The 25,355-nt window shown below is 42.1% G+C and overlaps 1 protein-coding gene and 1 long non-coding RNA gene across 4 annotated transcripts; one reads left to right on the forward strand and one right to left on the reverse strand.

The window, feature by feature from the left end:
* Positions 1-23,955, reverse strand: C1QTNF3 (C1q and TNF related 3). Of its 3 annotated transcripts, none has more exons than XM_058716951.1 (6): positions 23,848-23,955; positions 17,575-17,686; positions 15,425-15,579; positions 10,313-10,442; positions 5,177-5,276; positions 1-1,922 (listed from the first exon to the last, which is right to left on the reverse strand). In XM_058716951.1, exons 1-6 carry the CDS (start codon positions 23,929-23,931, stop codon positions 1,763-1,765), a joined length of 741 nt encoding a protein of 246 aa, XP_058572934.1. In that variant the 5' UTR covers positions 23,932-23,955; the 3' UTR covers positions 1-1,762. The 3 variants fall into 3 exon arrangements, with proteins under 3 accessions (XP_058572934.1, XP_058572931.1, XP_058572923.1); XM_058716948.1 differs by having other exon boundaries at positions 23,668-23,931; XM_058716940.1 differs by having other exon boundaries at positions 23,629-23,931.
* Positions 19,343-23,977, forward strand: LOC131504551 (uncharacterized). The gene is made up of 3 exons (XR_009258051.1): positions 19,343-19,611; positions 20,657-20,707; positions 23,870-23,977. It is a non-coding gene; the product is annotated as an uncharacterized LOC131504551 (long non-coding RNA).
* The last annotated feature ends 1,378 nt before the right edge of the window (positions 23,978-25,355 follow it).

Here is a 25,355-nt window from a genome sequence, read left to right on the forward strand (position 1 = left end):
TTTACAATCAAATGGCTATTCAACTTTATTAAGGACCTTATAAAACAGTACATTTAACAAAAGTATGTTTGTTTCCACACAATGCTTTTACATTTTTCTTGCCTTAGTTGTATCTAAAGCTAAGCCAATATCTTCTTTTAAGGCAGTTTGTTAATGGTATGTGTTCTTTAGAAATGAAATATCTTTGGGCAACATGCAAAATTCAAATATCTATTGGCAATACACTTTTACAAAATATTTATGATGTTTAGAAATAGTAAACCTCAACACCCACAGCTCCAGGGATGGCAGGGAACATACACACAAAATCACGAAGACATTATCAACCAGTCAAGCATATTTTGGCTAATATCCAGTCACTTTAAAATAGCATTGCTTGTATTGGTCAGGAAAAGAGTTTTAAAATATTTATAGATCAAAAGAAAGGGTCAAAGAAGGGAGCAAGGAGCCCACTAAGTTAGTTAATAGGGCAGCCCTACTTAATTCTCTCTGCTTCCAGCTGTAGGGGGTAATCAATACAATTAAACCCACAGTTTAAAAGCTTTTGTGGAAATTCAAATTGTTACAGAAAATTAGTCAAGGGCTAATTGCTTCCAAGGGAATTCATTAAGTGATATTTGTCAGAAAGGCATCTCTCTAGTGCCTTTTAAATGTGATTTGACCTCAGGGTAAACACATATTCCAATGATACTTTCTTTGCTTAAAAGAAACCAGTTTGGGGTACTATCTTCTGAACTTATCCCTTTTGGGGAGGGATAGGCAAAAGTCAAGGAGCACAGCTGCTTTATAAATGTTGCTTAAATATGGTAATCAAAGAAGCCATATCATTTTTTATTTTTGAAAAGGTTAAGAGATTTTATTTTATGTCTTCTAAATGGAATTCCCTTGTATTTTGCATCCATTAGTTTCACTGTATATAACTGAGTTTACATTTCCTTGAAATGACATGTCAGTGTGTGTAAAGTTTATTGGGGTAATTTCTAAATTGAGAGAGAACTTCACATATATCTGTATATGTGGATCTAAGCTCACCTCAACTGGTTCTGCAGGCCAGAACCAACAAAGATCTACTTTAATCTAAGAAACTCAATGGAAAAAAAAGTCAATATAATAAGTCAGACCTGATAAACTCAATTTTGGATCATGAGAAAATTTTATATCCAAAAATACAAGCCATTACAAATCCAGATTTAATTACAGCAGTATCCTTATAAAAAAGGAGGAGTCCATTATTTATGAGCATTATGAATACTTTTCCTATCTAAAAGCTATCTAGAGTTACTAAAAATATCTATACTTCATTCATAAAAATTGACCCACTGGATCAAAGTGTTACTTCCCAGTCTAGGCTTTACAAATGTTTCTGGTAACTTGGTCCTAGCAAGTGCCCTTGCTCCTGCTGGCTCCATCATAATCACTGCACCCTATTCCTTGAAACGTTATAAAGAATGATGTGCCTCAAACCTCAAGAATTCCTGAAAGTTGCTATTAAATTAAAAACGGAGTAGCCAAATTATTTGCAAATGAATTCTTTGATGAGGAAAATTATTTCCAACCTGTATCAAGAAGGGAATTTTTTTTTAGGTGCCTAGGGAAGAGTAAAGGTGCTGAGTATATTAGTCAAGGTCACTTGGGAAGACAATTTTGTGGATTCTTCTTCTGAGCTCCTGAGTAGAACCCTCAACTCTAATGTCCTTCAGCTCATACCAATACCAGCTTAGCCGTAAGTCTTCCCAAAAGTAGAGCTGGTCTATTCATATATTTATTTGGTTTCAAAGAGCAGGAAGCCTGCAAAGGTAGAGAAGCGCTGATGGTCCCCATGAAGAGCGCCATTGCCCATTCTCAGCCAAACCTCATCCCCTTTGGCCAGCTTCAGTACTGCATGGTTGCTGGATGTGTCCGATTTCCCCTTTGTTTCATAGCTGTAAGGAAAAAAAAGGCACCAGCTACTTAGTCTTTGCAGTAGATAGCCACCTCTTTACCAAAATATGTCCTCCCCTTCTCCCCCAGACTCTCATGCATTTGAAGTCCTGTGACTAAGTTCTCTAAATGGCATGTGAACAGAAATGACATGTACCACTAAAAGGATTGGCTGATACAATTCTCACAAACACCTCTCCTTGCCTCTTCCTCGTTATGACTGTGTGGAATGTTAATGACAATGACCAGAATGACCTTGGAAGCAAAGTATTGTAGCCTGAGTTCTTGAAGACTAGGTAGAGGCCAAGTCTTTCTCACTTGCCCTGACCTGGAACAACCACTCTGGACTGTTCAATGAGAAGAAAAGGGATTTCTATTATGTTTAAGCCATTGGGTTAATGTTGCAGCAGCTTAGTCTACCCTAACTTATTGGTACTGAAGGAGCATTCTGTTATAAACTAAATTAAACTGAAATATAAACTAAAATATGTTGTGTTTGCTCATGGTCAGGCAGAGAGCACTGAGGAAACAAATATTGTGGGCTTGAAAACTGTAGATCCATGTTGTGCTGTGGCAAAACATTTAGGAAAACATCTGATAACATGGAAGACAGACCTTATGTCTATCAAGCCTATACACTAAGAAAGGAAGTGACTAGAAAAGCCAAAATTCTCTTTGCTGCTTTTAGTGAGATGTTTCTACAAAAGATGAGAACTGACATGTTTGAAGCACAGGAAGCAGAAAGGGTGAGTCTAGAAAGTTGAGGCCTAACAGGGTTGGAAAAGCCAAATGCTTTTATACCAGAAAGAGCAGAGGTAAAATTGATGTTGTCCTATTAAGATCTCTCATTTAATCTGATAGACACAGCCTGTGACATAACCTGATGGATTAAAAATATTGCCTTTCTACCCAAATCTATTGTTTTAGAAGGCCTTGTGGTAGCCACCACTAGTCAAGACAGAAAGGCATGAAGATAAGGAGTCAAGGAAATAACAGACGGAAAAACTATCTGTCAAGAAAAGAATGTTGGGTGTTGTTTACCAACACATGTAACTGACTGGCAGCAAATAGCACAAAAGGCTGCTAAATGTCTGAGGAAATGATATCACTCAAACCTGGCTTACAAAGGGCTTGGGGTGTTTGACTAAATACTCTTAGCCCTCAAATTTGCACCGGCAGGAGTTGGGCTGTGAAAGACCGCAGGGAAAATCTATTCATCTTTTAGATGTAGCCATGGAGACAAATAAATAAGGAAGATCCTCCCAGAGGACAGAATCAGGGACCGAAGAGAAAACAGCCAAGGGACGTCTGAGTAGCTCGTTTGTTTAAGTGTCAAACTCTTGATCTTGGCTTATGTCAGGATCTCAGGGTGAGAGATCAAGCCCTGCATGGGGTTCCTTGCTAGTGTGGAGCCTGCTTGGGATTCTCTCTCTCCCACTCTCTCTGCCATTCTCCCATGAGCACAAGCTCTCGAGCCCATGCACCTGCACTCTCTGTCTCTCTGAAAATAAATAAACATTAAAAAAAACAAAAACAATAGCCAAGAGACTGATGTGATGAAAAGAATTGTTCATTCCTAAGACTCAGGGCTTGGAGTTGGTTGCATGAACTACAGTTTAGGCTGTCTTCCTTGGGGATGGAGGTGGGAAGATATATATTCTAAATGTAGGAAGAATTCTATTGAATTCCCTGCCAGAGGGGCAGAGAAGCCTAGCTGTTCACCAGACTCCATTTCCCTGCTTCCAGAGGAGGAGTTCTATGTTTCCTTGCCATCCTTGCATTGGTTGGGGGGAGTTAGGGAAGGGGAAGTATGTGTCTCTGTTCTCTGAATAGAATATATGATGCGTAAAAATTTTCACAAGCCTGTTGCTCTTTTCTCCTTCTGACTGTGGCAATGACCATGACCAACGAGAATTTGAAAGTCAGTTTTACAGGTGAACTGCTCTCACCACTCTGTGTCCCTGAAAACCCAGATGGAGCACCTCCCTCCCAACCGCCACGAAATCCCTCCTGTACCTTGTCTGCCTTGTCCTTCCCCATCCTAGATCTGGTCAAGCCACACAGAGCTCTGCATTGTGTGAGCTACCATATTCTGGGTCTCTATTTTTCAGTAATTTCACCTACTCATCTTTCTCTCTTTTGGTTTTTCAAAGACATCTTTGCACCAGAAGCCAGGCTCCTGAAGAAATGGCATTCTTCCCAAGTTTTCAAAAATGACAGAGGTTAGATAGTAACCACAGTGTTTTTGATAGATAACTCACCACCCACTTAGTTATGGGAAAGATGTTGGTTCTCTGCCTCTTTCCCCCACACTAAGCTTATATCAGAACAAGTTGTAATATTTCTTTTTAAAAGTATTTTTTTTAGGGACACCCAGGTGGCTCAGTTGGTCAAGCAACTGACTTTGGCTCAGGTCACGATCTGCCGGTTCGTGTGTTTGAGCCCCGTATTGGGCTCTGTGCTGACAGCTCAGAGACTAGAGCCTGCTTCAGATTCTGTGCCTCCCGCTCTCTCTGCTCCTCCCCTATTGGCACTCTGTCTCTCAAAAATGAATAAATGTTAAAAATAGTACTTTTTTTAGGGATGCCTAAAGTGGTTCAGTCGGTTAGGTATTGGACTCTTGATTTCAGCTCAGGTCATGATTTCACAGTTCCTGAAATTGAGCCACACAACAGGCTCTGCACTGACAGTGTGGAGCCTGTTTGAGATTCTCTCCCTCCCCCTTTCTCTTGACCCCTACCCACCTGTGTGCACACACAATCTCTTTCTCAAAATAAATAAATAAACTTTAAAAAAAAAAAGTAATTTTTTTACAAGGAACTCTAGGATAAATATCAGAGTGGCAGCACAGCCAAAAGAGAGGGGCCTACTCTGCCAGCTAAGGAAGATGGTGGAGAAGACCATCAATGGGGCTAAACTCTGGCAAAAGGGGTGGGAGGATGGGAAAACAGAGGAAAGGGCTGAGAAAGAAGAAAAGAAATTATGAGTTAAGAAAAGAATACAAATGATTAGTTATGGGGAGTATTGTTAGTAATTAGCTCAAGGCCTCTTATCAACCTGCTTATTCTCAGGTTTATAAGATTGATTTCTTCCCAAATAGTAACTATAATTGGGCCATATATTGGTATATAGGAGCTCTCAGTAGTGACAAGGGTCATGTCAGGCTCTGTTGATTCCTATACACTTCCTGGCACTTGCCAGCCTTTGAGCAAGCAGTGGTGGCATGGATGAGACTGTGATAGAGACGACCACCCACCTGTACATGCTGAAGACTGTATTGCCATTGTGCATGAGGTACACATATACTTCTTCAACATCCTCGTGCTTCATCATGCTGAAGGTGAAGAAATACACACCTGAAAAAGGCAGGTATTTATCCACATTTATATTAATGTCTTGTACATTGAGGACCGAGACATATGCCACATGACTTCACATTTTTTGTTTATATTCTATATGGCATGTAGGTTCTTCTTGGCCTTTATTTGTATGAGTGTTCCTTTGTCTGTTCTCATCTTCATGGTACTTTAAACTTTTTGCGACCTTCCCAGTGTGTGCACTGTGTGTCCTTAATAAGACTACAAAGTCTTTAAAGGATGGAGTAATTTGGGCTGTATCTCACTCCCTCCTCTTCCCAATAGTGTGCTTACAGTGAAGTATATGCTATTCCTAGGTATAGATCAACTATCATTAGCACCTGCCACAGGACCCATATAGACAAGGCATATAGCCCTGCATGGATGAACACATGACCTCTGTGGCCTAACAAAATGAGCCAAGTGTAGCATTACAATGGATGAGTAGACTCATCACAGAGATGTTAGCCAAAGATAAGAAGTATTATAGCACAGATAATACTAATAGTTCTGAAGAAATAGTTTTTGTAACTTATCATGTTATTCATTACTCAGCAGCATGACCTTGCTACTAAAAATATGGATCCTTCTCATTTGTAAAGGACGAACATATTTGAAGAGATGTGAGTTTTCTTGTAAGATTCTAGGCCACCTAACAGAAAGGAACTTCATATGGCCTGATACACCCTGCATGCCAGTGTAGAAAATACCTTCACTGAAAGATTTAAGAGAATCCAAAAGCAGAGAGATGAGCAAAAAGGAAAATCTTCCTAACTCCAAATGATGTGGGATTTGAGAGTGCGTTTGGAAAGATGATGAATACACATCATCAGGCTCTTATGGATTTCCATGCTACATTTTTAAACTGATGACCTTGTCTTGGCCCATGTGAGCTGCTATAACAAAGTGCCACAGACTAAGGAGCTTACAACAACAGCAATTTATTTCTCACAGTTTTAGAGGCTGCAAGTCAGAGACCAGGGTGCCAGCATGGCCAGGTGAGGGTCTTCTTCCAGGCTACAGACTCCTGATTGTATCCTCGCATGGCAGAAGGGGTTAGGGGACTCTGTGGGGCCTCTTTCATAAGGGCACTCATCCCATTCATGACAATTCTACCATTGTGAGGTAATCACCTCCCAAAGACCCTACCTCCTAACACCAATAAGTTGTGCAATAGGTTTTCAATGCCCAAGTTGAATGCCAACCTTCAATGCCCAAGGTTTTCAATGCAAATGAATTTTGGAGGGGCACAATGAGACCATAGCAGCAAGCCTTGTAAGGGAAAACCCCAGAAACATCTTTTTTTTTAAAAAAAAATAGCACTACATAGTTCTATGTTTCTTATCAAAGGTGCAATTAAGTAAGATAGAAGCTGTAAGGACACCATGTTGAAGCACCTGCTTTTGACTCAAGTTGAACCAAGTGAAAAAGTGTGATTATGCTTCATTTAGCACCAGGCTCACATATTCAATATACTCAAAATAAAGGAACTGGTGTAAAACTCAGTCCTATCCATTCACATGCCTAGAGATTGGTTCACAGGTGAAAAGGAAAGTCAGATTAGAATTAGAGGACTCAAACAAAATAGTTTATATGTGTTTAGGTTTTTATTTTTACAAAACTTCTCATTAGATACACACACACGCACACCTGTGACAATTTCTAATGCCTCAAGAAGATAAAGCTGGAATCAAAATGACAGGAAACGATATTAGTTTTCCTGAAAAAATAATGACTACTATACAAAATCGATTGCAGAAGCATTTTAGAAAGAGCAGACTAAGAAATTAGATGGGGAATAAATGAAACGCCTAGAGGTGCAAATATAAAGGTGAATACATATTATATCCACATATGGCTTCCTTCTGCAGGGGAAGATACTGAAGATGCGAGGCAATACACTTACAGTACAGTTTTTAGGTCTTTGCATTACTGTAATTGCAAAAATCAGCCTTCTCTGTCTCGTCCCTCCCAAAGCTGAAAAGTATAAAATGGTCATTTTGTAATCTATTGGACGAGGTTTAAAGTGAAAGACCAGTGATGGTTGTTACCATTAAAATTATGCCCAGCCCCAGAGAGTTCTGAAAAAACTACTAAATCTTTGAGCTTCAATTATAAAGCCCTTGAGAGCAGTGGAACCTTTGAGCTTATCTAGGTGATTATGGGAATTGCAGCACAGAGAGTGTTTAACAAAATAGTTATAGGAAATTTATAAACCTTCAGAGCAGAAAATCATATAAGAAGTTTTAAAACTGATTGAAGTGTGATGAAAGATTGCTTCTATCGTTTTTATGTCTGTTTCTGAGTTTAACTGGGTAGAAAAAGAAAGGCATTAAAACACTTGCATCAAATTTAACACGGCCATTGCATTTATCAGAATTTTCTTCTTTTCCTTTCTGGATACCATATAGAGAAATAAGGAGAACTGAAAACAAACACCAGAAAGAATCCATCTTCCGTAAAACTAGGAGGCTGAAAAAAAAAATCCATAAACTTAGATACTTGTAAGTCTGTCAAATGCAACAGACAACAGGCAGAGTCACATGGAGGCAACATGGGGGCTTGGCAGGGAGTTCTGAGGAGGGCCAAGCAGCAGCAGACCTCAGTTCCAGAAAAAGTACCTTCCCTGATGGAGAAGGGTCACTCTGAAGTACAAGTGCTGAAAAGAAGCTCTTATGAGCAGGGCCGAGATGAAGCCGGAGTTATGTTTGGTGGGGGATAGGGGTGGGGTTGCTAGATAAAGTACAAAACGTGCGGGAAGTGGTCCTGAAGTGGCAGATTTCAGAATCCACCAGCAAAAATAAGGCTCCTAAAGGCAAGAGGACCAGAAGTGCAAGGCTGGTTTCAGAAGTCTTCGAAGACCCAGGGCTGTCAGGGGAGGAAGAGGAAATGTGGCCACACAGAGAAAACACACAGAAGTTCCATCCTGGAAAGAACAGAGTGAATCCCTTGGTGCCAGGAGAGGGGACCATTGAGTTACCAAGCCTGGAAGTATGCTGGGGTCCCTCCCCCTTCCTGAGAAACTACTGCATGTACTGGTCTAGGAAAATCCAACTCATCCAACCATCAGCTAATTTTAGAAAGTAGAAAAGAAGAGCAAAAGCTACCAAGAGTGGAAGAATACTCACCAAGAAGAAATGTTGTCATGTAGTGGATGGGAAATGTAACTAAATACTCCAACATGAGTTTAAAATATGTTAATGAAGCAAATCCTTCTATGAAAGAATATGAACAGAATGTAAGAACTCATGGCAGAAATATCCAGACAAGAGAAGGAACTACAAAATGGGACTAAGGGTTAATGTAAAACAGAAAATGTAAAGAAAGTATCACAGAAACAGGACAGAAGAAATTGGAAAAAGCAAAAAGGAAAATCCACCCTCAGATTATCTAATTAAGGACATGCAGAATAGTGATAGAGGAGTGTCTGTGTGGCTCAGTTAGTTAAGTTTTAGACTCTTGGTTTTGGCTCAGGTCACAGTCTCACAGTTAATGAGTTTGAGCACCAAACTGGACTCTGTGCTGACAGTGCAGAGTCTGCTTGGGATTCCCATTCTCTCTCTCTCTCTCAAAAATAAATAAACAAACATTAAAAAAAAAGAATAGTGACAGAAAAGCAAACAACATGAAATGGAACTAAAGAGCAGCAAGAGGTTAGAGAAAATAAAAGATACAGAAGACAGACTAAGAAAAGTTAAAAATAAAACCAACAGACTATAATTAGAGTCCTTACGAAGTTAATCAGTGGTAGGTCTACTAAGGTGCAGGGGGACGGGGTTGGGAGGCTGCTGGTGAGTGATCAACCCCAAAGGGGAGGAGTATTTTATCATAGACATTGTTTAGAATTGCTGGACTATGATGACAATAAAAATGGAGTTACCTTTTAATTGGTCTTATTATGCTTTAAAAATATCCCGTAGGCACTATGCCCACATATTGCCTGATTCCTAACACAAGTCAGACTGTTCCCGATGCTACCCCACGTGAGTACAACGGTAAGAAAAAATAGTATTTATATCTATATTTAAAAATATAATTCAAAGGAACTTTTCAGGGCAAAAAGAAGGCTTACATCCATGTATTGAAAGGACAGCAGGAAAAGCCCAGAATGATCAGCTCGTGGTGCCCAAAAGTAAGGAAGTTATAGGGGCTGAATGTTGGCTTCCGAATAGGCCCTTGTCCTAAAATCCCCAGGAGCTGTGAATGGTACCTTATATAGCCACATGGACTTTGCAGGTGTAATTAAATTCAGGATCCTGAGATGGGGAGACTATCCAATTACCCAGGTGGGCCCAAGGTAATCATGCTGTCCTTGAGAGCCCAGGAGGTCAGCATCTGAGAGGAGGGGATGTTGACAGTAGAAGGGAGAAGGAAGCCATGTGGCTCACAGAGAGGGCACGCTGACAGCCTCTCAGGCTTGGAAGAGGCCAGCTAGCAAAGGAAGAAGCATTGCCTCCATCTTAACATCAGCCCAGTCAGACCGATTCTGGACTTCGGGCCTCCAGAGTTACAAGTGAATAATTTTGTGTCATTTTAAGCCACTCAGTTTATGGTAATTCATTAGATCAGCAATAGGAAACAAATACAGAAGTGCTCAAGAAATTTTAAAAATTTAAATAAAAATTATTTAAAGGATCAGGCCCTCCTCAGGGCAGTGGCATGGGAGGATACTGTTATGACACATTAAACTGTGAGAATTATGATCTTAGGACTTTTAAATGCCCTCTTAGGGATTATTTGCTTCAGTTCAAATAAGAGTTAAAAAAACCTTAGTAACCATGGTTATCATTTTTTTGTAAAGCATCCTCGTCTTTTTGAATTCTAATTCATTTACTGTGAAATACAACAGAAATCCATATATGGGCGGATTGTTTTCACCAGAATCAAAGAATTCTCAACTCTCTAAGTGTCTTCCTTTCTTTGTATCCTCTCCCTTCACCCTTTTCTTTCCCTCCTCCCTCCCTTCCTTCCTTCTTTCCTTCCATCCAGATTGCTAGATTGATTAACTCAGTCATTCATTTATTTTTACATCTCACCTGATACTGGGGCCCCGAATCTACCAGTCATGACGTCAAAGAAGTTTCCAATGTTGGTCTCAACGCTGCTGAAGATAATTCCGCTGTTCTGATTGCTGAAGTGAGTTGCCAGAGAAGCCATGAATGCAATCTAAGGAAAGAGTTGGGCAGTTAATAGGAAATTTACCTTAAAGGAATGAGGTTTTTACAAACATAAGTTTATCTCAACATTCTTTGTAATAGCTAGATTGGAAATAAACACAGAAAGAATTAAATAAATCATAGTAATTTCTAACATTTTTATGCTATGCAGCCATTAAAATGATATTATATGTCAACAGTTCTCACCATGTGTTTCAAGGAGTATTGAACTTCTGAAGGCTTTTTGAAATATTAAAATCCTAATACCGGGAAAATTTGGATGAAATCTACTTAGAGTTATTAAATGCACATGAGCATGTTAAAGGATCTGAGAAGGCCCGCTTCCAGATAGCCATTTAATTTTGCTCACCTATGTTATTTTTTCCCCAAAATACCTGTGATATTATGATTTATAATAAATACACATTTTTTTTCTTTGTCTTGGCTTCTGACATAGAGTTCCCGAAACCAGCCGAATATTTTAAGTGTTGAGAGAAATCAAGTGGTCTTTTGTGATGTTAATGAGGTGACTTTGGCAAAGCCCCTAGGCAACCTAAAGATGGGGGCTGTTTGCCAGTGGAGCCCACCACGTGATTAGAAACTTTGGGCCCCACCTCACATCCAGGAAGGGCAGAGGGGCTGGAGGTTGAGTTCAATCACTAGGGGCCTGCGATTTAATCAAACATGCCAGTGCAATGAAGACTCCATAAAACTTAAAAGGAAGGGGTTCAGAGAGCTTCCACGTTGGCGAACACGTGAAGGGGCAGGAGAGTGGCCCTCGGTCTCTGAGAGGACATGGAAACTCCCCAAACCTGGCCCAAAGCATCTCTTTCATCTGGCTGTTCCTGAATTATATAAAGCAGTGACTGAGTAAGTAGAATGTTTCTCTGAGTTCATGCTAGCAAATGAACTGATCCTAAGGAAGGGGTTGTTGGAACTTCTCCTCCATAGACAGACTGTCAGAAGCAGAGATGACAACCTGAATTTGCGAGTAGCATCTGAAGTGGGGGCTGGGGGCAGGGGCGGGGGCGGGGGCGGTGAGTCTTGCTGGGCTGAGCTTTTAACCTTGGACTCTGATGCTGTCTCCAAGCAGGTAGTGTCAGAACTGAGTTGCACTGTAGGACACCCCGTTGATGTAGGACAAATATTTGGTGATGTAAGAAAACCCCCCACCCTGGAATTGCACCATTACTGGCCAGTCACATTTGAAAATCAATACCAGCGGTGCCTGGGTGGCTCAGTTAAGCAACCAACTTTGGCTCAAGTCACGATGTCTTGTGGTTTGTGAGTTCAAACCCCACATTGGGCTCTCTGCTGTCAGTGCAGAGCCCACTTTGGATCCTCTGTCTGCCTCTCTCTCTCAAAAATAAATAGACATTAAAAACAACAACAACAACAACAAAAACCTATTGCCAATCCCCCATCCAAAGGAGTCATTTTAACTGAGTGTGAGTTAGATCAACACATTCTTTAACTTGCTGGGACCACCTGTCTTCATAAAATGGGAGTTTTAAGGGAGGGGGTGAGAGAAGAGAGAGAGTGAATAATTTGAAGTTCTGAAAGACTCAGGGGTCTGCTCTGAAAGCAGGCCTGGGAGAATGAACACAGAAAGGATCTGAACAGTCGGAAAAGACAGCATGAGGGCCCTGAACACAGAGGAAGGGGAAGGTAGGGGTGACACCAGAGGAGGGATTTGGAAATAAGAATGAAGGGGCCTGGAAGTCACTCTTCTTTCCATGGTGCCTGAGGCCAATCGACCCTCCTCTATAAGTCCTCCTTTAAAACATGTGAAGGTATTTCTCCCAATTAGTACATTGCAGTTATTTATTTATTTTTTTAATGATTATTTATTTTTGACACACACAGAGACAGAGGGTGAGTGGGGGAAGGGTAGAGAGAGAGAGGGAGACACAGAATCTGAAGCAGGCTCCAGGCTCTGAGCTGTCAACGCAGAGCCCGACGCGGGGCTCAAATCCACAAGCTGTGAGATCATGGCCTGAGCCGAAGTTGGACGCTTAACCAACTGAGCCACCCAGGCACCATGATACATTGTAGTTTTAGGGTGAAATAGTTGATGGAGTAGTTTTATAATTGCCTAAGATATGCTCCATCAAACTGGCTACGTCAGGGCTCCCTGGCCGTTGTGTAACCATCAGGGGTTTGGAGTTAGAATTTCTATCTTTGGGAATGTTAATCATCCATCTTATTGGACACCCTTTACCTGGCCAAATGGCATGTGGCTTCTTTGTAAATTTTTGCCAGCACATTGATCCCAGGTTGCTAAAATCAATAAACAGCATTCATTTACAAGTGACAAAACCCCCAAAGCAGTTAGAGAAACACAAAAGACCTCTCGGGTTACAACTTAAAAAACAAGAGGCCCAGAAAGTTGATGGAATTTATCTGTGGTCAAACAACCACCAGATATGCCCAAATAAAAGGCAAAGTTTTCCCCCCAATTGATCTTTCAGATTAAAGTCTCTATATTCTGGTTCTTTAAAAGTCTCTCATGCTATGGTATGTTCTCTCAATGACACACAGGCCCCTACCTTTGATGGGTCCACTGCACAACTTTTCATCTTTTTTTTAAAATGTTTATTTATGTTAGAGAGAGAGAGACAGAGTGTGAGCAGGAAAGGGACAGAGAGAGAGAGGGAGACACAGAATCTGAAGCAGACTCCAGGCTCTGAGCTATCAGCACAGAGCCCCACACGGGTCTCGAACTCACAAACCTCGAGATCACGACCTGAGCCAAGGTCAGAGCCTTAACTGACTGAGCCACCCAGGCACCCTGTGGATGGTGCACTAGCAATACACATTCAGTGGAAACCGTACTTCAAATTTTGATTTTAGATTTTTTCCCTGGGCTATGAACACGTGGCAGATCCTCTCTTGTGATGCTGGACAGGGGATCAACAACGATGATACACTTACAACCATTCTGTACCCACACACCGTTCTGGTTTTTTTTTTTACTTGTAGTAGAGTATCCAATAAATTACATGAGATAGTCAACACTTTATTACAAAATAGGCTTTGTGTTACATGATTTTGCCCAACTATAGGCTAATGGAAGTGTTCTCAGCATGTTTAAGGTACGCTAAGCTAAGCTATGATTTTTGGTAGGTTAGGTGTATTAAGTGCATTTTTTAAAAGTAGGCTTCATGCCCAGTGCAGAGTCCAACATGGGACTTGAATTCACAACCCTGAGATCAAGACCTGAGCTGAGATCAAGAGTCAGACCCTTAACTAACTGAGTCACCCAGGCACCGATTAAATGCACTTTTGACTTACCATGTTTCAACTTAAAATGGGTTTATCTGACATAATTGTTAGAAATAAGCCCGTTGACTCAATCAAAGGAGGGATGTGGAGACTCAGAGCACAGTGAAGCGAACGAAGCTTTATTCAATGTTCTTGCAAGAGCAGGTGTCTGATAGGCAGGCACACTTGGGGCAGTTACAGCAGGCAATTTATCTCCTAGCGTGCAAGTCCCTTCCCTGGTTCCTCATTGGCTGAGCACTACAGAGGTTACACCCTCCCCTGGACGTCACCTATGCCCATGTAGGGCAAGGAGTAGTCTGAATGGAACAAACTATATTCCCTGAGGTGATGCAGGAACTTTCAGTCCCTCCTCCTTTTATTCTTTAGCGCTTATGGCAAAGCCCATGAAAACAAACCCATGAAAAGGAGAGGGGAAGTGAAGTGTCTAAGGGTTTGGAACTCCATTGTTGGGGGTGGGGGAGGGTCATACATACTTCCAATAGGTTGTAAATCTGCTGTTAATTAGACAGCATAGTTTTTATTTGGTATTTCTGAAAATGAATCATCTCCCTTACTGCTCGTAGTAACCCCATCATAAGTTGAGGAAGACCTATTTTATTTTAACCACAGTCATATTTCATATCAGCCAAAAACAACTTTAGTAAAAACTGTTTTCAATGTTGATAGGAATCCCTTGGAAAAATCGATTTAAAAAATATCAGCCAGGGGCGCCTGGGTGGCGCAGTCGGTTAAGCGTCCGACTTCAGCCAGGTCACGATCTCGCGGTCCGTGAGTTCGAGCCCCGCGTCAGGCTCTGGGCTGATGGCTCGGAGCCCGGAGCCTGTTTCCGATTCTGTGTCTCCCTCTCTCTCTGCCCCTCCCCTGTTCATGCTCTGTCTCTCTCTGTCCCAAAAATAAATAAAAAACGTTGAAAAAAAAAAATATCAGCCAGAAAATAAATAAATACCCAAGATTTAGTCATTTTCTTGGTGACATAATCTTACATTTGCAAATTTTAGATGTTATTGGCAACTAGAATTTTGAACATCACTTAAAAGAGAAATAAATAGACAAATGAGCACTTAAGCTTAGGATAAAATATCCTATTATAGCCTCATCAATAGATTCAAACACTTTAAACTGAAATGAATATCATCAAGTCTAATCTAATCTAGGGTAGATCACAAAAATAAAATGTCTCTACTGATAAAGATTGAAAAGTTTAAATAAAAACTGTGCCACAAGGTCTTGAGTTGATAGAGAATACTTACATATTAGTATCCATATATGTGATTTGAATTGATAAATGTAAAAAAATTAATAAATAAGATATTGTAAGTAGACATTTGACCATTCTATTTATACATCTAAAGATTTGTATATTTGAGTTGCCAAAAACCTTTTTTATTTAACACATCTTCTGATTTGGAAAATGGGAGATTAGTTGATACTCAGGGCTGCCCATGGATTTGGTCCATGAAGGTTGTTGAATTTCAACTTTAAATGCCTTCCTAAGAATGATTTCAAAATGCTCTTTGAACAACACAGGCTGCCTGAGGGGGGCAGGGGCAGGGAGGGATAGGGGGCGTTGAGTAAAGCCAGAGGCATACTGGCCATTGGCCATTGGTTGAGGGCTTGTCTTAAGAAGTACTCAGGCCTTCTGACTTCTGCACTGGAAGGGTCAGGGCAGTTTGAAAGTCACACAGAGATGTGCGCAAGGAGATTTACCTGCAGTTCCGGAGGAACCCCTGGGTAGCCCTTCTCTCCTTTGGGGCCATGCTGCCCCCGTTCCCCTCGTGGCCCCAGGTCACCTTTGTCTCCTTTCTCACCTTTGGCCCCTTCATGGCCAGTGGCTCCATTATTGCCATTGTTCCCATGGTTTCCTGAAATTACAAGCAGACATCATCACAGGAGAAAGCCTCCATCACTCACACCCACCTTCTATTTTTATACAAATGCAGACCCTTTCTTCATAAAGGTTCAATCTCAATTGTAAAAGAAGACCATTTGAAAGCAATCCTGAACACAGCCAAGGGGTCATCATCAAATCGGATTTCTTCCACATGGGACACTGAAGACAGCCTTCTTAGGTATCAAGTCTCCAAAGCCTGTTTTTCTTATAAAGCAGGAATTGGATGAAGAATTTATGAGGACTGATTATCAAAGTATCATTTATAATAGCAAAGATCAGAAACCACTTAAGTGTCCACCAATACTGGAAGAGCTAAATAAAAAAAAAAATACATCCAATAAATAAGGCTATATAGTCACAGAAAAAGAATGCTAAAGAAAAATATTTAATAATATTTAATAATATTCAGACACTTTAAGATTAAAAGGTTATGAATCAATAGAGATAGAATGATGTTAGGTATAAATAATATTTATCTATTACATAAAAATATTTCACGTTTTTTTTTTCCTGAATGGATGGAACATGACTGGCTTTTGTATCATGCCATGTATCTTTTTTTGTCTCTTTGCATTTTTCTACAAAGGACACATACCACTTTTACAACTGAGGGAATGTAAAATCATTGCTAAACATTTTAACAATACTTTTGAAAGCAAGACTTGGATAATGATTTCAACTCTTTGCCACTAAGAGACAATTCCTACTAGTCTTCCTTTATTTTATACTTGTTAAATTTTACACCCTTTTGCTAATTATTTTCCATGCTACCTTTGGTCAGTTATTATACCAGGCTTGCAATCCTTCCAGATAAACAAACTTTGGCGGTGTTTACAAGTCAATGGACTAACAAAGCCACTCTGATTGGGAAATATTTGGCCAAGGCCAGCCTGTTCTGTAAGCTCGGAAGAGTTTAGCCCTCAGAATACTTTAGAGGAGTCTGAATATTCTCTATCCACAATCACTGCACCTGCTGGCTGCTACCATTGACATCCCATGACATAGATTCCAAGACAGTAATCATAGTTTAAAGTCTAACAGAATGTTTTCTCATTTTAGATTTGGTTTCATAAGAGAAGCCACTCAAAAGCACATAAAAAAATTAAACCTCATTTGATAAATGTTAATATCAATGAGGGTAAGTTAGAGGAGAGCAAGCGGACTTCTGTCAAACACTGAGAAAAAGTCCTAGCCCAGGAAGGGGTAGGGGAAGAGGAAAATAATCCTCAGATGGATCTGGGAGCCTAGAGAACCTAGGCTACCCTTTCCTTGGCTGACCCCAGATACTAGCCAGTTCTCAGAAGCTCTGTGCCTGGGGCACACTCAGTAGAGTAGGATGGCTGAATGGAGCCCAACAGCATTTCCCATGCCACTATGGGAGCCCAAAATGTTCCCATGAGCCCAAGAGAGGCATGAAAGTCAACAAAGAACTAAACATGGACAGACTCTGAGTCTCAGGGAAGAAAAACCTAGCTGGACATAGAATCAGATAGAAGGATGCATGGCTCAGCGAATGGTACTGTGGAGATGGCTCTAACCAGACCGACAGGCGCGCATCTCCTCCGCACCTTCACTTCGGAAGTTCCCTGAAAGTTGGCGCATGGTTGCATGAAGCACGTTGTGGCAGAAACACTGAAACAAGAGTATGTCCAAATAAGATTGCATAGTTCTGTACTCCAAGCTGGTGAAGAACCCCCGCTCCCGATGAATCTGGTGCCCCAGAGCTCTTCACACCTTTGGGATTCTGCAAGCGGGATAAAAAATAAATTCTATGGATTTGATAGTATATTGTTCCACCTAATTGGCTTAATAAATCCAGGACTCTCCCAAACTCTCTTTTGGATTTCCACGCACGCTGTTTGGACCACATGCAAGTGAACCCAAATTATTTAGATTCACCTTGACTCCTATTTTGGCACAGTGCACAATTAGACTGGCAACAGTGCCTCCTCTTTCTCATCCTTACCTGGAATGCCAGGGGGGCCGGGCGGTCCAGGGGGGCCTTGGTAGCCTCGGAAACTGTACTCTCCGTGGCAACATTTGCTGCAGTCTGGGGGCAGTCCTCCGGTTTGTGGAGACTTTAAAAAGATACAGAGAAAAGTTTCAGAGAATGGCACTTGGGAGTAATTAGGATTTGTGAATTTCCTCTGGTCTCAGCCCTTGGGTAAGTTAAACTCCAAACACCCTACAACAACATCAGAAAAGATGGATGGTGTGGCATGGGAACTCGAATGGCAGGGTAGCTAAAGTGAGCTGATGACTCAAAGGACAAGGAAGCCAGCGGGTCAAAAGAAACGCATGCTTTCTGGAAGGAGTGTGGTGTTGGCAGGGGGTGGGGCAGGATTTCTGGGAAGACTGTCCTGAGGCTACCAGTGACAGCAAAAGAGGAGAACCCTTCAGAGTGGATGTGAAGGCACCCCTCTCTTTCCCCGCTGCCAGCACCCTCGCATGTAGCTTGTTTGAGTAGATGACTCTCAAATGATAAGAATTATATTATCAACTTCAAAGATGGTTATTAAGACTTTCTATATTCATGATACTGGGGTAAGGGTTCTTAGAAATTTTGAATTGTAATGCTACCTTTTCACCCACCGCACACTTAAATTGCCTTAGGAAATTAAGGAAACAAAGCGTTCATTAGTCCAGTAAATTTGTATTCATCATCTACATCTTGAAACAACTTTAACTCCCTCTGAATAGGTGTTCAACTAAGGGGCACCTGGGTGGCTCAGTTGGTTAAGTATCTGACTTAGGCTCAGGTCTGATCTCATGTTTCCTGAGTTCAAGCCCAGCATCAGCTTGCTGCTATCAGCATTTGGATCCTCTGTTCCCTTTTCTCTACCCTCCCCTGCTAGTGCTCTCTCTCTCTCTTAAAAAAAAAAAAAAAAAAAAAAAAAAAAGATAATAAGTATTTAACCTCATGTTCTGTTTCATATTTCACTTCAAAATTTTAAATGATTTTCACATCATTCAAGCCAATATTCAATGAGTACTTAATGGGCACCCAATGTATTCAAATACAACACTGAGTGGACTTGTGTATTTATTTAAAGAAAAATCTCTAGGGGCGCCTGGGTGGCTCAGTCGGTTAAGCGTCCGACTTCGGCTCAGGTCATGATCTCCCAGTTTGTGGGCTCGAGCCCCGCGTCGGGCTCTGTGCTGACAGCTTGGAGCCTGGAGCCTGCTGCTGATTCTGTGTCTCCCTCTCTCTCTGCCCCTCCCCTGCTCACGCTGTCTCTCTCTGTCTCTCAAAAATAAATAAATGTAAAAAAAAAATTTAAAGAAAAATCTCTAAACTCTGTGCTTAAGGTAAAGGACCTATAGCTCTAGCGGGAGAGTTAGATTTGCTTATAAGATTTAGTGTGTCATTAAATTGGTAACTTGTTTTTTAATTATATCATGCAGAATAGTCGTGGAAACTTTCCTAGACATGAGTTATAATTCAATGGTCTTTTGAAAACAGCACATTGTTTCTAAAGGATTCATTAGAAAAGGAAGAGAGGCAGAAAAAGAGGGGGGTGGGGGAAAGGAAGGTTTTAAAATTCACATTTTCTCTATCACTAGAAATCCAAGCAGAAAAGTGAGTCAAGGCTTTGCATTGCTGCACAGACTTTGCTTTTTTTCTTTTCTTTTTTTTCTTTTTTTTTAAATCAAAAATGGTCTTGGACTCTTTCTTCACTCCCTCATTCCTTTTTCCTAAAGCCTTCCACCAAGCCATTCAGGGAAAATGCAAAACAGCCAGCTCAAGCATTCTCTTGCAACAGCTCAGAGCTCCAGTCTCAAGTGATCAGGGACCACAATTTGAAACTAACCCCCGTCTCATCTTCTGCCCCCCAGACTCCACACTGGCCAGATATGGGAGTCTGTAAAAACCTTTTATAAAACTGGTGAAGGAAACAAAAATCAGCTAAAGGAGGTGGTCTGAGACGGCAAGTTCAGACGCTTGGAAATCCAGACACCACAGCACTGCCCCACCTTCCAATCCAAGGATGCAATGTGAGAAGTAAGTATTCCATAATTTCCTGGTATGATTTTGCTAATGTGAAATACAGCTTTTTAAGTTCCAAGAAATCCAAGGCTCTGCCAATAATGGGCTTTGGGGAAGAAGAAGGGAGGGGAAAGGAGGGAAAATCCTGACATGGACCCATTAAAGAACAGAATTGAGTCACTGAGATGTTAGGAATATTAGGAAGATGGCTGTACTGGAACCAGAACTCCCATCTCAGTTCTGTGTGGCTTTAGTGATGTCACTGCCCGCCCCCCCACCCCCCTCCCACCAGGCGTCGTTTTTCTTGTCTACTAAATTAGGGCACTGGGTAACATGGTCATGAAGTTTCTTTCCAGCTCTGAGAGCAAGCAAAGATACTAAGGTCTTTTCCAAACCCTCCAATAATGGCTTAGAAAGATTTTATTCTTTTTTTTAATTAATTTTTGTAAATGTTAATTTATTTTTGAGAGAGAAAGACACACACACACACACACACACACACACAGTGTGAGTGGGAAAGGGAAGGGGCAGAGAGAAAGAGACACACAGAATCTGAAGCAGGCTTCAGGCTCTGAGCTGTTTTTGGCACAGAGCCTAACACGGGGCTTGAACCCATGAACTGTGGAATCATGACCTGAACTGAAGTCGGATGCTAAACCGACTGAGCCACCCAGATGCTCCAGAAAGATTTTATTCTTAAAGTTGAGTGTCTGGGTGTGAGAAGTTAGCTCCAGGAGTTAGGACTGCTCAGTGTCAGAGCTCACTAGGACTGGGGTGTGTGCCCAAGCTACTTGGGAGTGCCTTGAGAGCAGAGAGCTGCCACCCCAACAGGGAGGGTCTTCCGGTTTCTACTAGTTGGGCATCTCCTGAGAGTCCTTCACAACATGTTCCTCTGGCCTGGTCTTTCAAAATTCAATCCAATGGAATAGTGCTTGTGAGCTTTTGAGGGACTCTTCGACCAAGCTGGATGGGATGTGTTCACTCAGAGGTTATCACCTAGGTAAGGGAGAATTACATACTGGGGAGTCACTACATATCTCCCTCTTACCATCTCTCCTAGTCAGGTCCAACTGGAAAGCCAAAGACACAAAAATGAGCACCATGGGAGGAGGTAGGTGTCTCTAAGACAAGTTCTGTACGTTTTATAGATGAAGGTGATGGGGCAGCTACTCAGATTTGAGCTCTGCTCTTAGTGAGTGACTTCTCAGAAAGAAAGCCCACAGCTCCTTCTTTACTGGAAGAAAGAGGGAAGAGAAAGGAGGAGGGAGGTGGAAAGAAGGGGAGAAAGCATCCATGAGAAGGAGGGGAGACTGATAAAGGTGACTGACTAAGAACTGCAGAGAAGAAACTGCCAGGAAAAGAAAGACCAAATCTACTCTCCCCTGATCTCTGCACACTCTACCCACAACAAAGCCCATGGCCAGAGTCCTGTTTCTAGAACACACACCAGATCACCTCACTGCCCTGCTGTGAACAAACACAACTTTCAATGGCAAACTAAGGTCTGAGCTCCTTAACCGGCCAACAGAATCTTCCGGGCTGGCACTAAGATCATCCCGCTTTCCACCCACAGCTCAGGAGCTCCAGCCACACTCATTCCTCCCAGGCTTTGCTGTCTCACATATTTTTAAATTGTATTTCTTGTATGGATAACCATCCTTTTTGTCTCACCTTTGAGATCCAACTCAGCGGCCACCACCACTCTGACACTTTCTCCCCAAATGCCTTATTTGCAGAGATTTTGTTTATCATATGATATTCAATTGTCTGTTCATTTATCCCTCAGAGAGCCCTGCAGAACTGTCTGGACATAGGCTTGGACATATTTATTCCCATCGTAAAGCTTGGCGCATAGTAGGGGCCCAGGAAATCATTGGTGGAAGAATGAATGAAGAAAAAGAAAAAAGAAAAGAGGTGGGGACATAGGGAAGAAGGGGAACACAGTAAAACCTTAAATGCAGTGTGAGTCTCCATACGCATTGGCAGGCACGCCATTATCGAGGATCTCCAGAGTATCAGTGAGTCTAAATCTCCTCAGTATCTCCTATTAGGTTGTCTGTCTGTCTGTCTGTCTGTCGGTTGGTTGGTTGGTTGGTTTTGAAAATACGTCTGGAGCCCAGGAGGGTTCAAAAGTCCCTCTGACTTCAAAAAAAAAAAAAAAAGCCAGAAAGTGACTTTTTATCCTCTTGCATCTGACTCCAGTGTGCTGGCTGCCTCCCACCAGAAGGTAGGGCAAAGTAGAAATGTAATTTGGATTCCAGTGGTCTTCTGGGTGTTGGTTGCCAAGAAATAACAACAAACGATAGCCTACATCTGCCTTCTGCTGCGTCTGGGGGCTCACACAGCGAAGGCCAGGAAGGGCCCAGCAAAGATCCCATCCACTGAAATGGAAAGGCCAGGTCAAGGCTTGGACAAAAATGAAAATATCTTCACCACAAAGGAAATAGAAAGTAGCATTAGTCACCCCCTGGCAAAAAGACTGTCAGATGGGGCAGGGCCTGGGTGGCTCAATAAGTAGAGTGTGTGACTCTTGATCTTGAGGTTGTGAGTTCGAGCCCCACATTGGATGTAGGTTACTTAAAAAAAGAAAAAGGATCGTCAAATGAAAGGACAATCTCTAAAAGTGGCCTTTGAAAAATAAGATTGTATTTGGAAGTTATTTCTTTTGTGACTCCTTACAGAAACAATTTTTTCTTGACACAGCCTCATGGAACAGTCTGAGATTCTGCATTGTGCTGTTGAGTTAGAAGTCCCAAGTTAGGGGCACCTGGGTGGCTCAGTTGAGCATTCGACTTGGGCTCGGGTCTTGATCTCACAGTTTGTGAGTTCGAGCCCCATATTGGGCTCTGTGTTGACAGTTTGGAGCCTGGAGCCTGCTTCGGATTCTGTGTCTCCCTCTCTCTCTGCCCCTCCCCTGCTCACACACTCTCTCTGTCAAAAATAATAAATAAACATTAAAAAAAAAGTTCAACCCTGATTTAAAAAAAAAAAGAAGAAGAAGAAGAAGAAGAAGAAGAAGAAGAAGAAGAAGAAGAAGAAGAAGTCCCAAGTTAGCCCCAGATCTATAGCTGATCATGTGTGGGATTTCAGGCTGATCATATCTCCAGCCTCAACCCAGACTTTTCAGTCTGTGATAGGACGGGTTTAGATTTCAACTGCATGAACCTTTTCAGGGACTATTTAATGCAAAGACACAGTCAATTGTTGTTGTAAAACCTCTTTGTTCAAAGTTCTTATGATTTGAAGTAACTCTTATTGTCCCCCTTATCTGATTTCAACATACTAGATGTGGAGAAGGTAAGTCAAAATTCATTTTGTCCAGTTCTTAATGTTTTAATTAAATGGAGTTTCACCAATTGACAATTCACTACACTGAAACCTTACCTCACTCCTGTACTACCCCCAAAAGAGTTAAAGATGTTTCCTTGGATGCCGAGTTTACACCCAGGGAAATAAATCAAGTTCTTTGTGATTATCAGGCATTAAATCACACAATGAAGTTTTGCTTTTTTGTAAACATGTAGTCTTTTTTGTTCTAACTCTTTGGTTCACAGGCTGAACAGAGAGGCTTAGCAACCCAGACTGCCATAAATCAAATAAACAGGCCTGGCATGAAATGTCACAGTCAACTAACACATCAAAGTGGAAAACTCAAAGGGCAGCCTCTCCCTGCTGGGAAGGATTAAGAAAATCCAACTCTCTTACGATCTGCAAAAGATCCGTCTATCTGCATAGGTCAGCACTACATCGCACACTAAGAGAGCAGGAAAGAAACTAAGTCACAGCACAGCAGGGAGCCCGCCGCTCCGGTCTCCTTTCTCCTGGGGGACACTCTGTCTCCGCACGTCCTCTGCTGATTTTCTAACAGAGACCACAGTCCCCCTGGTCCCCCAGAGCAACCCAGAAAGACACCCGCAAGCAGTCTAGCAAACTTCTAGAAAGCACTGATCCTAAGAATCACAGCTGAAACAAGAACAACAGCCAAACTCATTAAGCTTTCACAGTAACCCCTTAGAAGAGAATTCCGAGTACCTGGCCCCAGAATGGGGTGATCTGGGCTAGGTCATCTACCTCAGGGTGCGGTAGCTCATCCGGTCTCAGGGATTTTAGGTCTGCAGAAGTGTTATTATCCACAGTCCCAGTATTAGGATGGCTCCGCTCTCTCACTTTCTCCCTCCGGGAGCCGCTACGGCCAGTCTGCTGGTGGCTTTGCACTATTCTCGCCACCACTTTCTTAGCTCTTCCGCTCACCTCCATGTATTCATCTTGACAGAGGCAAAACGGGAGGAAAAGCAAAGCCAGCAGGTGCCAACAGACGAGCTGCCTCCCGTGCATGATTGTCAACAGAGCCCCAGAGCCTCCCGGAGAAGACGGGCGAGGCTCCTCGGGCAGATGCCAGGGCTGGAGATGAGAGCTGCAGGCGGCTGGGCGCTTTTATACTTCGGTGTGTAATAAATAAGGCTGCAGGCATGCCAGAGGGGAAGCAGCCCTCCTCCCCGGGCAGGACAGCCCCCATTCATCCTTTCCCACCCCACAGGCCGGCGGATTTGTGTGCACAGCTCCCGGTTGGTGGGGTTCATAAATGCCACACCTTGGCACATTTTTGTTAACGTGTGAAGAAAACACACACGACCAACTGGAAACAGAGAACGTGTGTCCAGAGCTTTGCTTTTGTGATTAGACGTGCGTCTTCGAGGTCAGAGATGCCTTTTGGAAAAACCTGTCCTCAGGCTTGCCAGGAAATGCAGACTTAACTGGATCAATTCTGTCAGAAATGGCAGGGGGCGTGGGGCTGGTTCAGGGCAATCAAGAGGCTCTGGCACTCTCCTTGTACAGTGACTGCTTCCCCACTGTGCTCCACTTAAAGGAACTCATTTCTCCTTTCAGACACCAGCAGCAGAAGGCAGTTGGGTGACTCCAGAACACTGAGCTGGCTTCAGGTTCAGAGCGTCTGGATTTAGCAAAAGCATTTCCCAGTCCCAGGTTATATTTCCTTTTCCCTTGTGTTTCCAAAAGCCAAGTTAAATTAAAGTCAGTTTTTGCCAGATGAAGATACAACATCCTGTTTTGTATTAAAAGAAGACTGTTGGCTCAGGCTACTCATCTTTCTGACATATTCTTGATTAAAAGCGAAGAAATGGAAAGTGCCAAAGCAAACACTACCTCAAATAGATCGGAATGGAGAGAATTATCATTTTATTTGCTACACTTTTATTAATTTGGCCAAAGAGCAAATGGATAGTCCTGACTTTTAGGATCATAAATTAAGGGAATTTATGTAGCTTTGTCATTAAAATTGCTTCTATTTACATATCATTTCATTTAGTATTACTGATTCCCTCACGTAACAAAAAGTCACTCCCCCTCCCTCACGAGAATTGCAGAGACCCTGGGACTTAAAGGGACCATGAGAGGCAAGTGTCCAATGCTAAGGGGACAAGTGTGGCACTGTAAAAAAGCCAAGCCTTGGACAAGCCAGGCCTGATGATGAAGTGACATCGAGCAGCTGGAGAGAGAAGAGAGGCAGGAGAGCCCACCCACAGCTGCCTTCCTTACTCAGCAAAGGGACCTGAAAAACAAAAGCCACTGAGGCTGGTTGTATCACTTCTTTGGGACAGCTGCCTCTAGAGCCCACATCTATACTTAGGAGGAATCTGGTCCTGGGCACAGTGTGGGAAGTGAGAGAATTTTTCTATAGAATAGAAGCTCTCCAGTTCACGAGTGTAGGGGCCTTGTGAGTCATGCTTTTTCAAAGCGAG

This window comes from Neofelis nebulosa, chromosome 1 (assembly GCF_028018385.1).
Source record: "Neofelis nebulosa isolate mNeoNeb1 chromosome 1, mNeoNeb1.pri, whole genome shotgun sequence".
In the NCBI taxonomy this organism is placed as follows: Eukaryota; Metazoa; Chordata; class Mammalia; order Carnivora; family Felidae; genus Neofelis; species Neofelis nebulosa.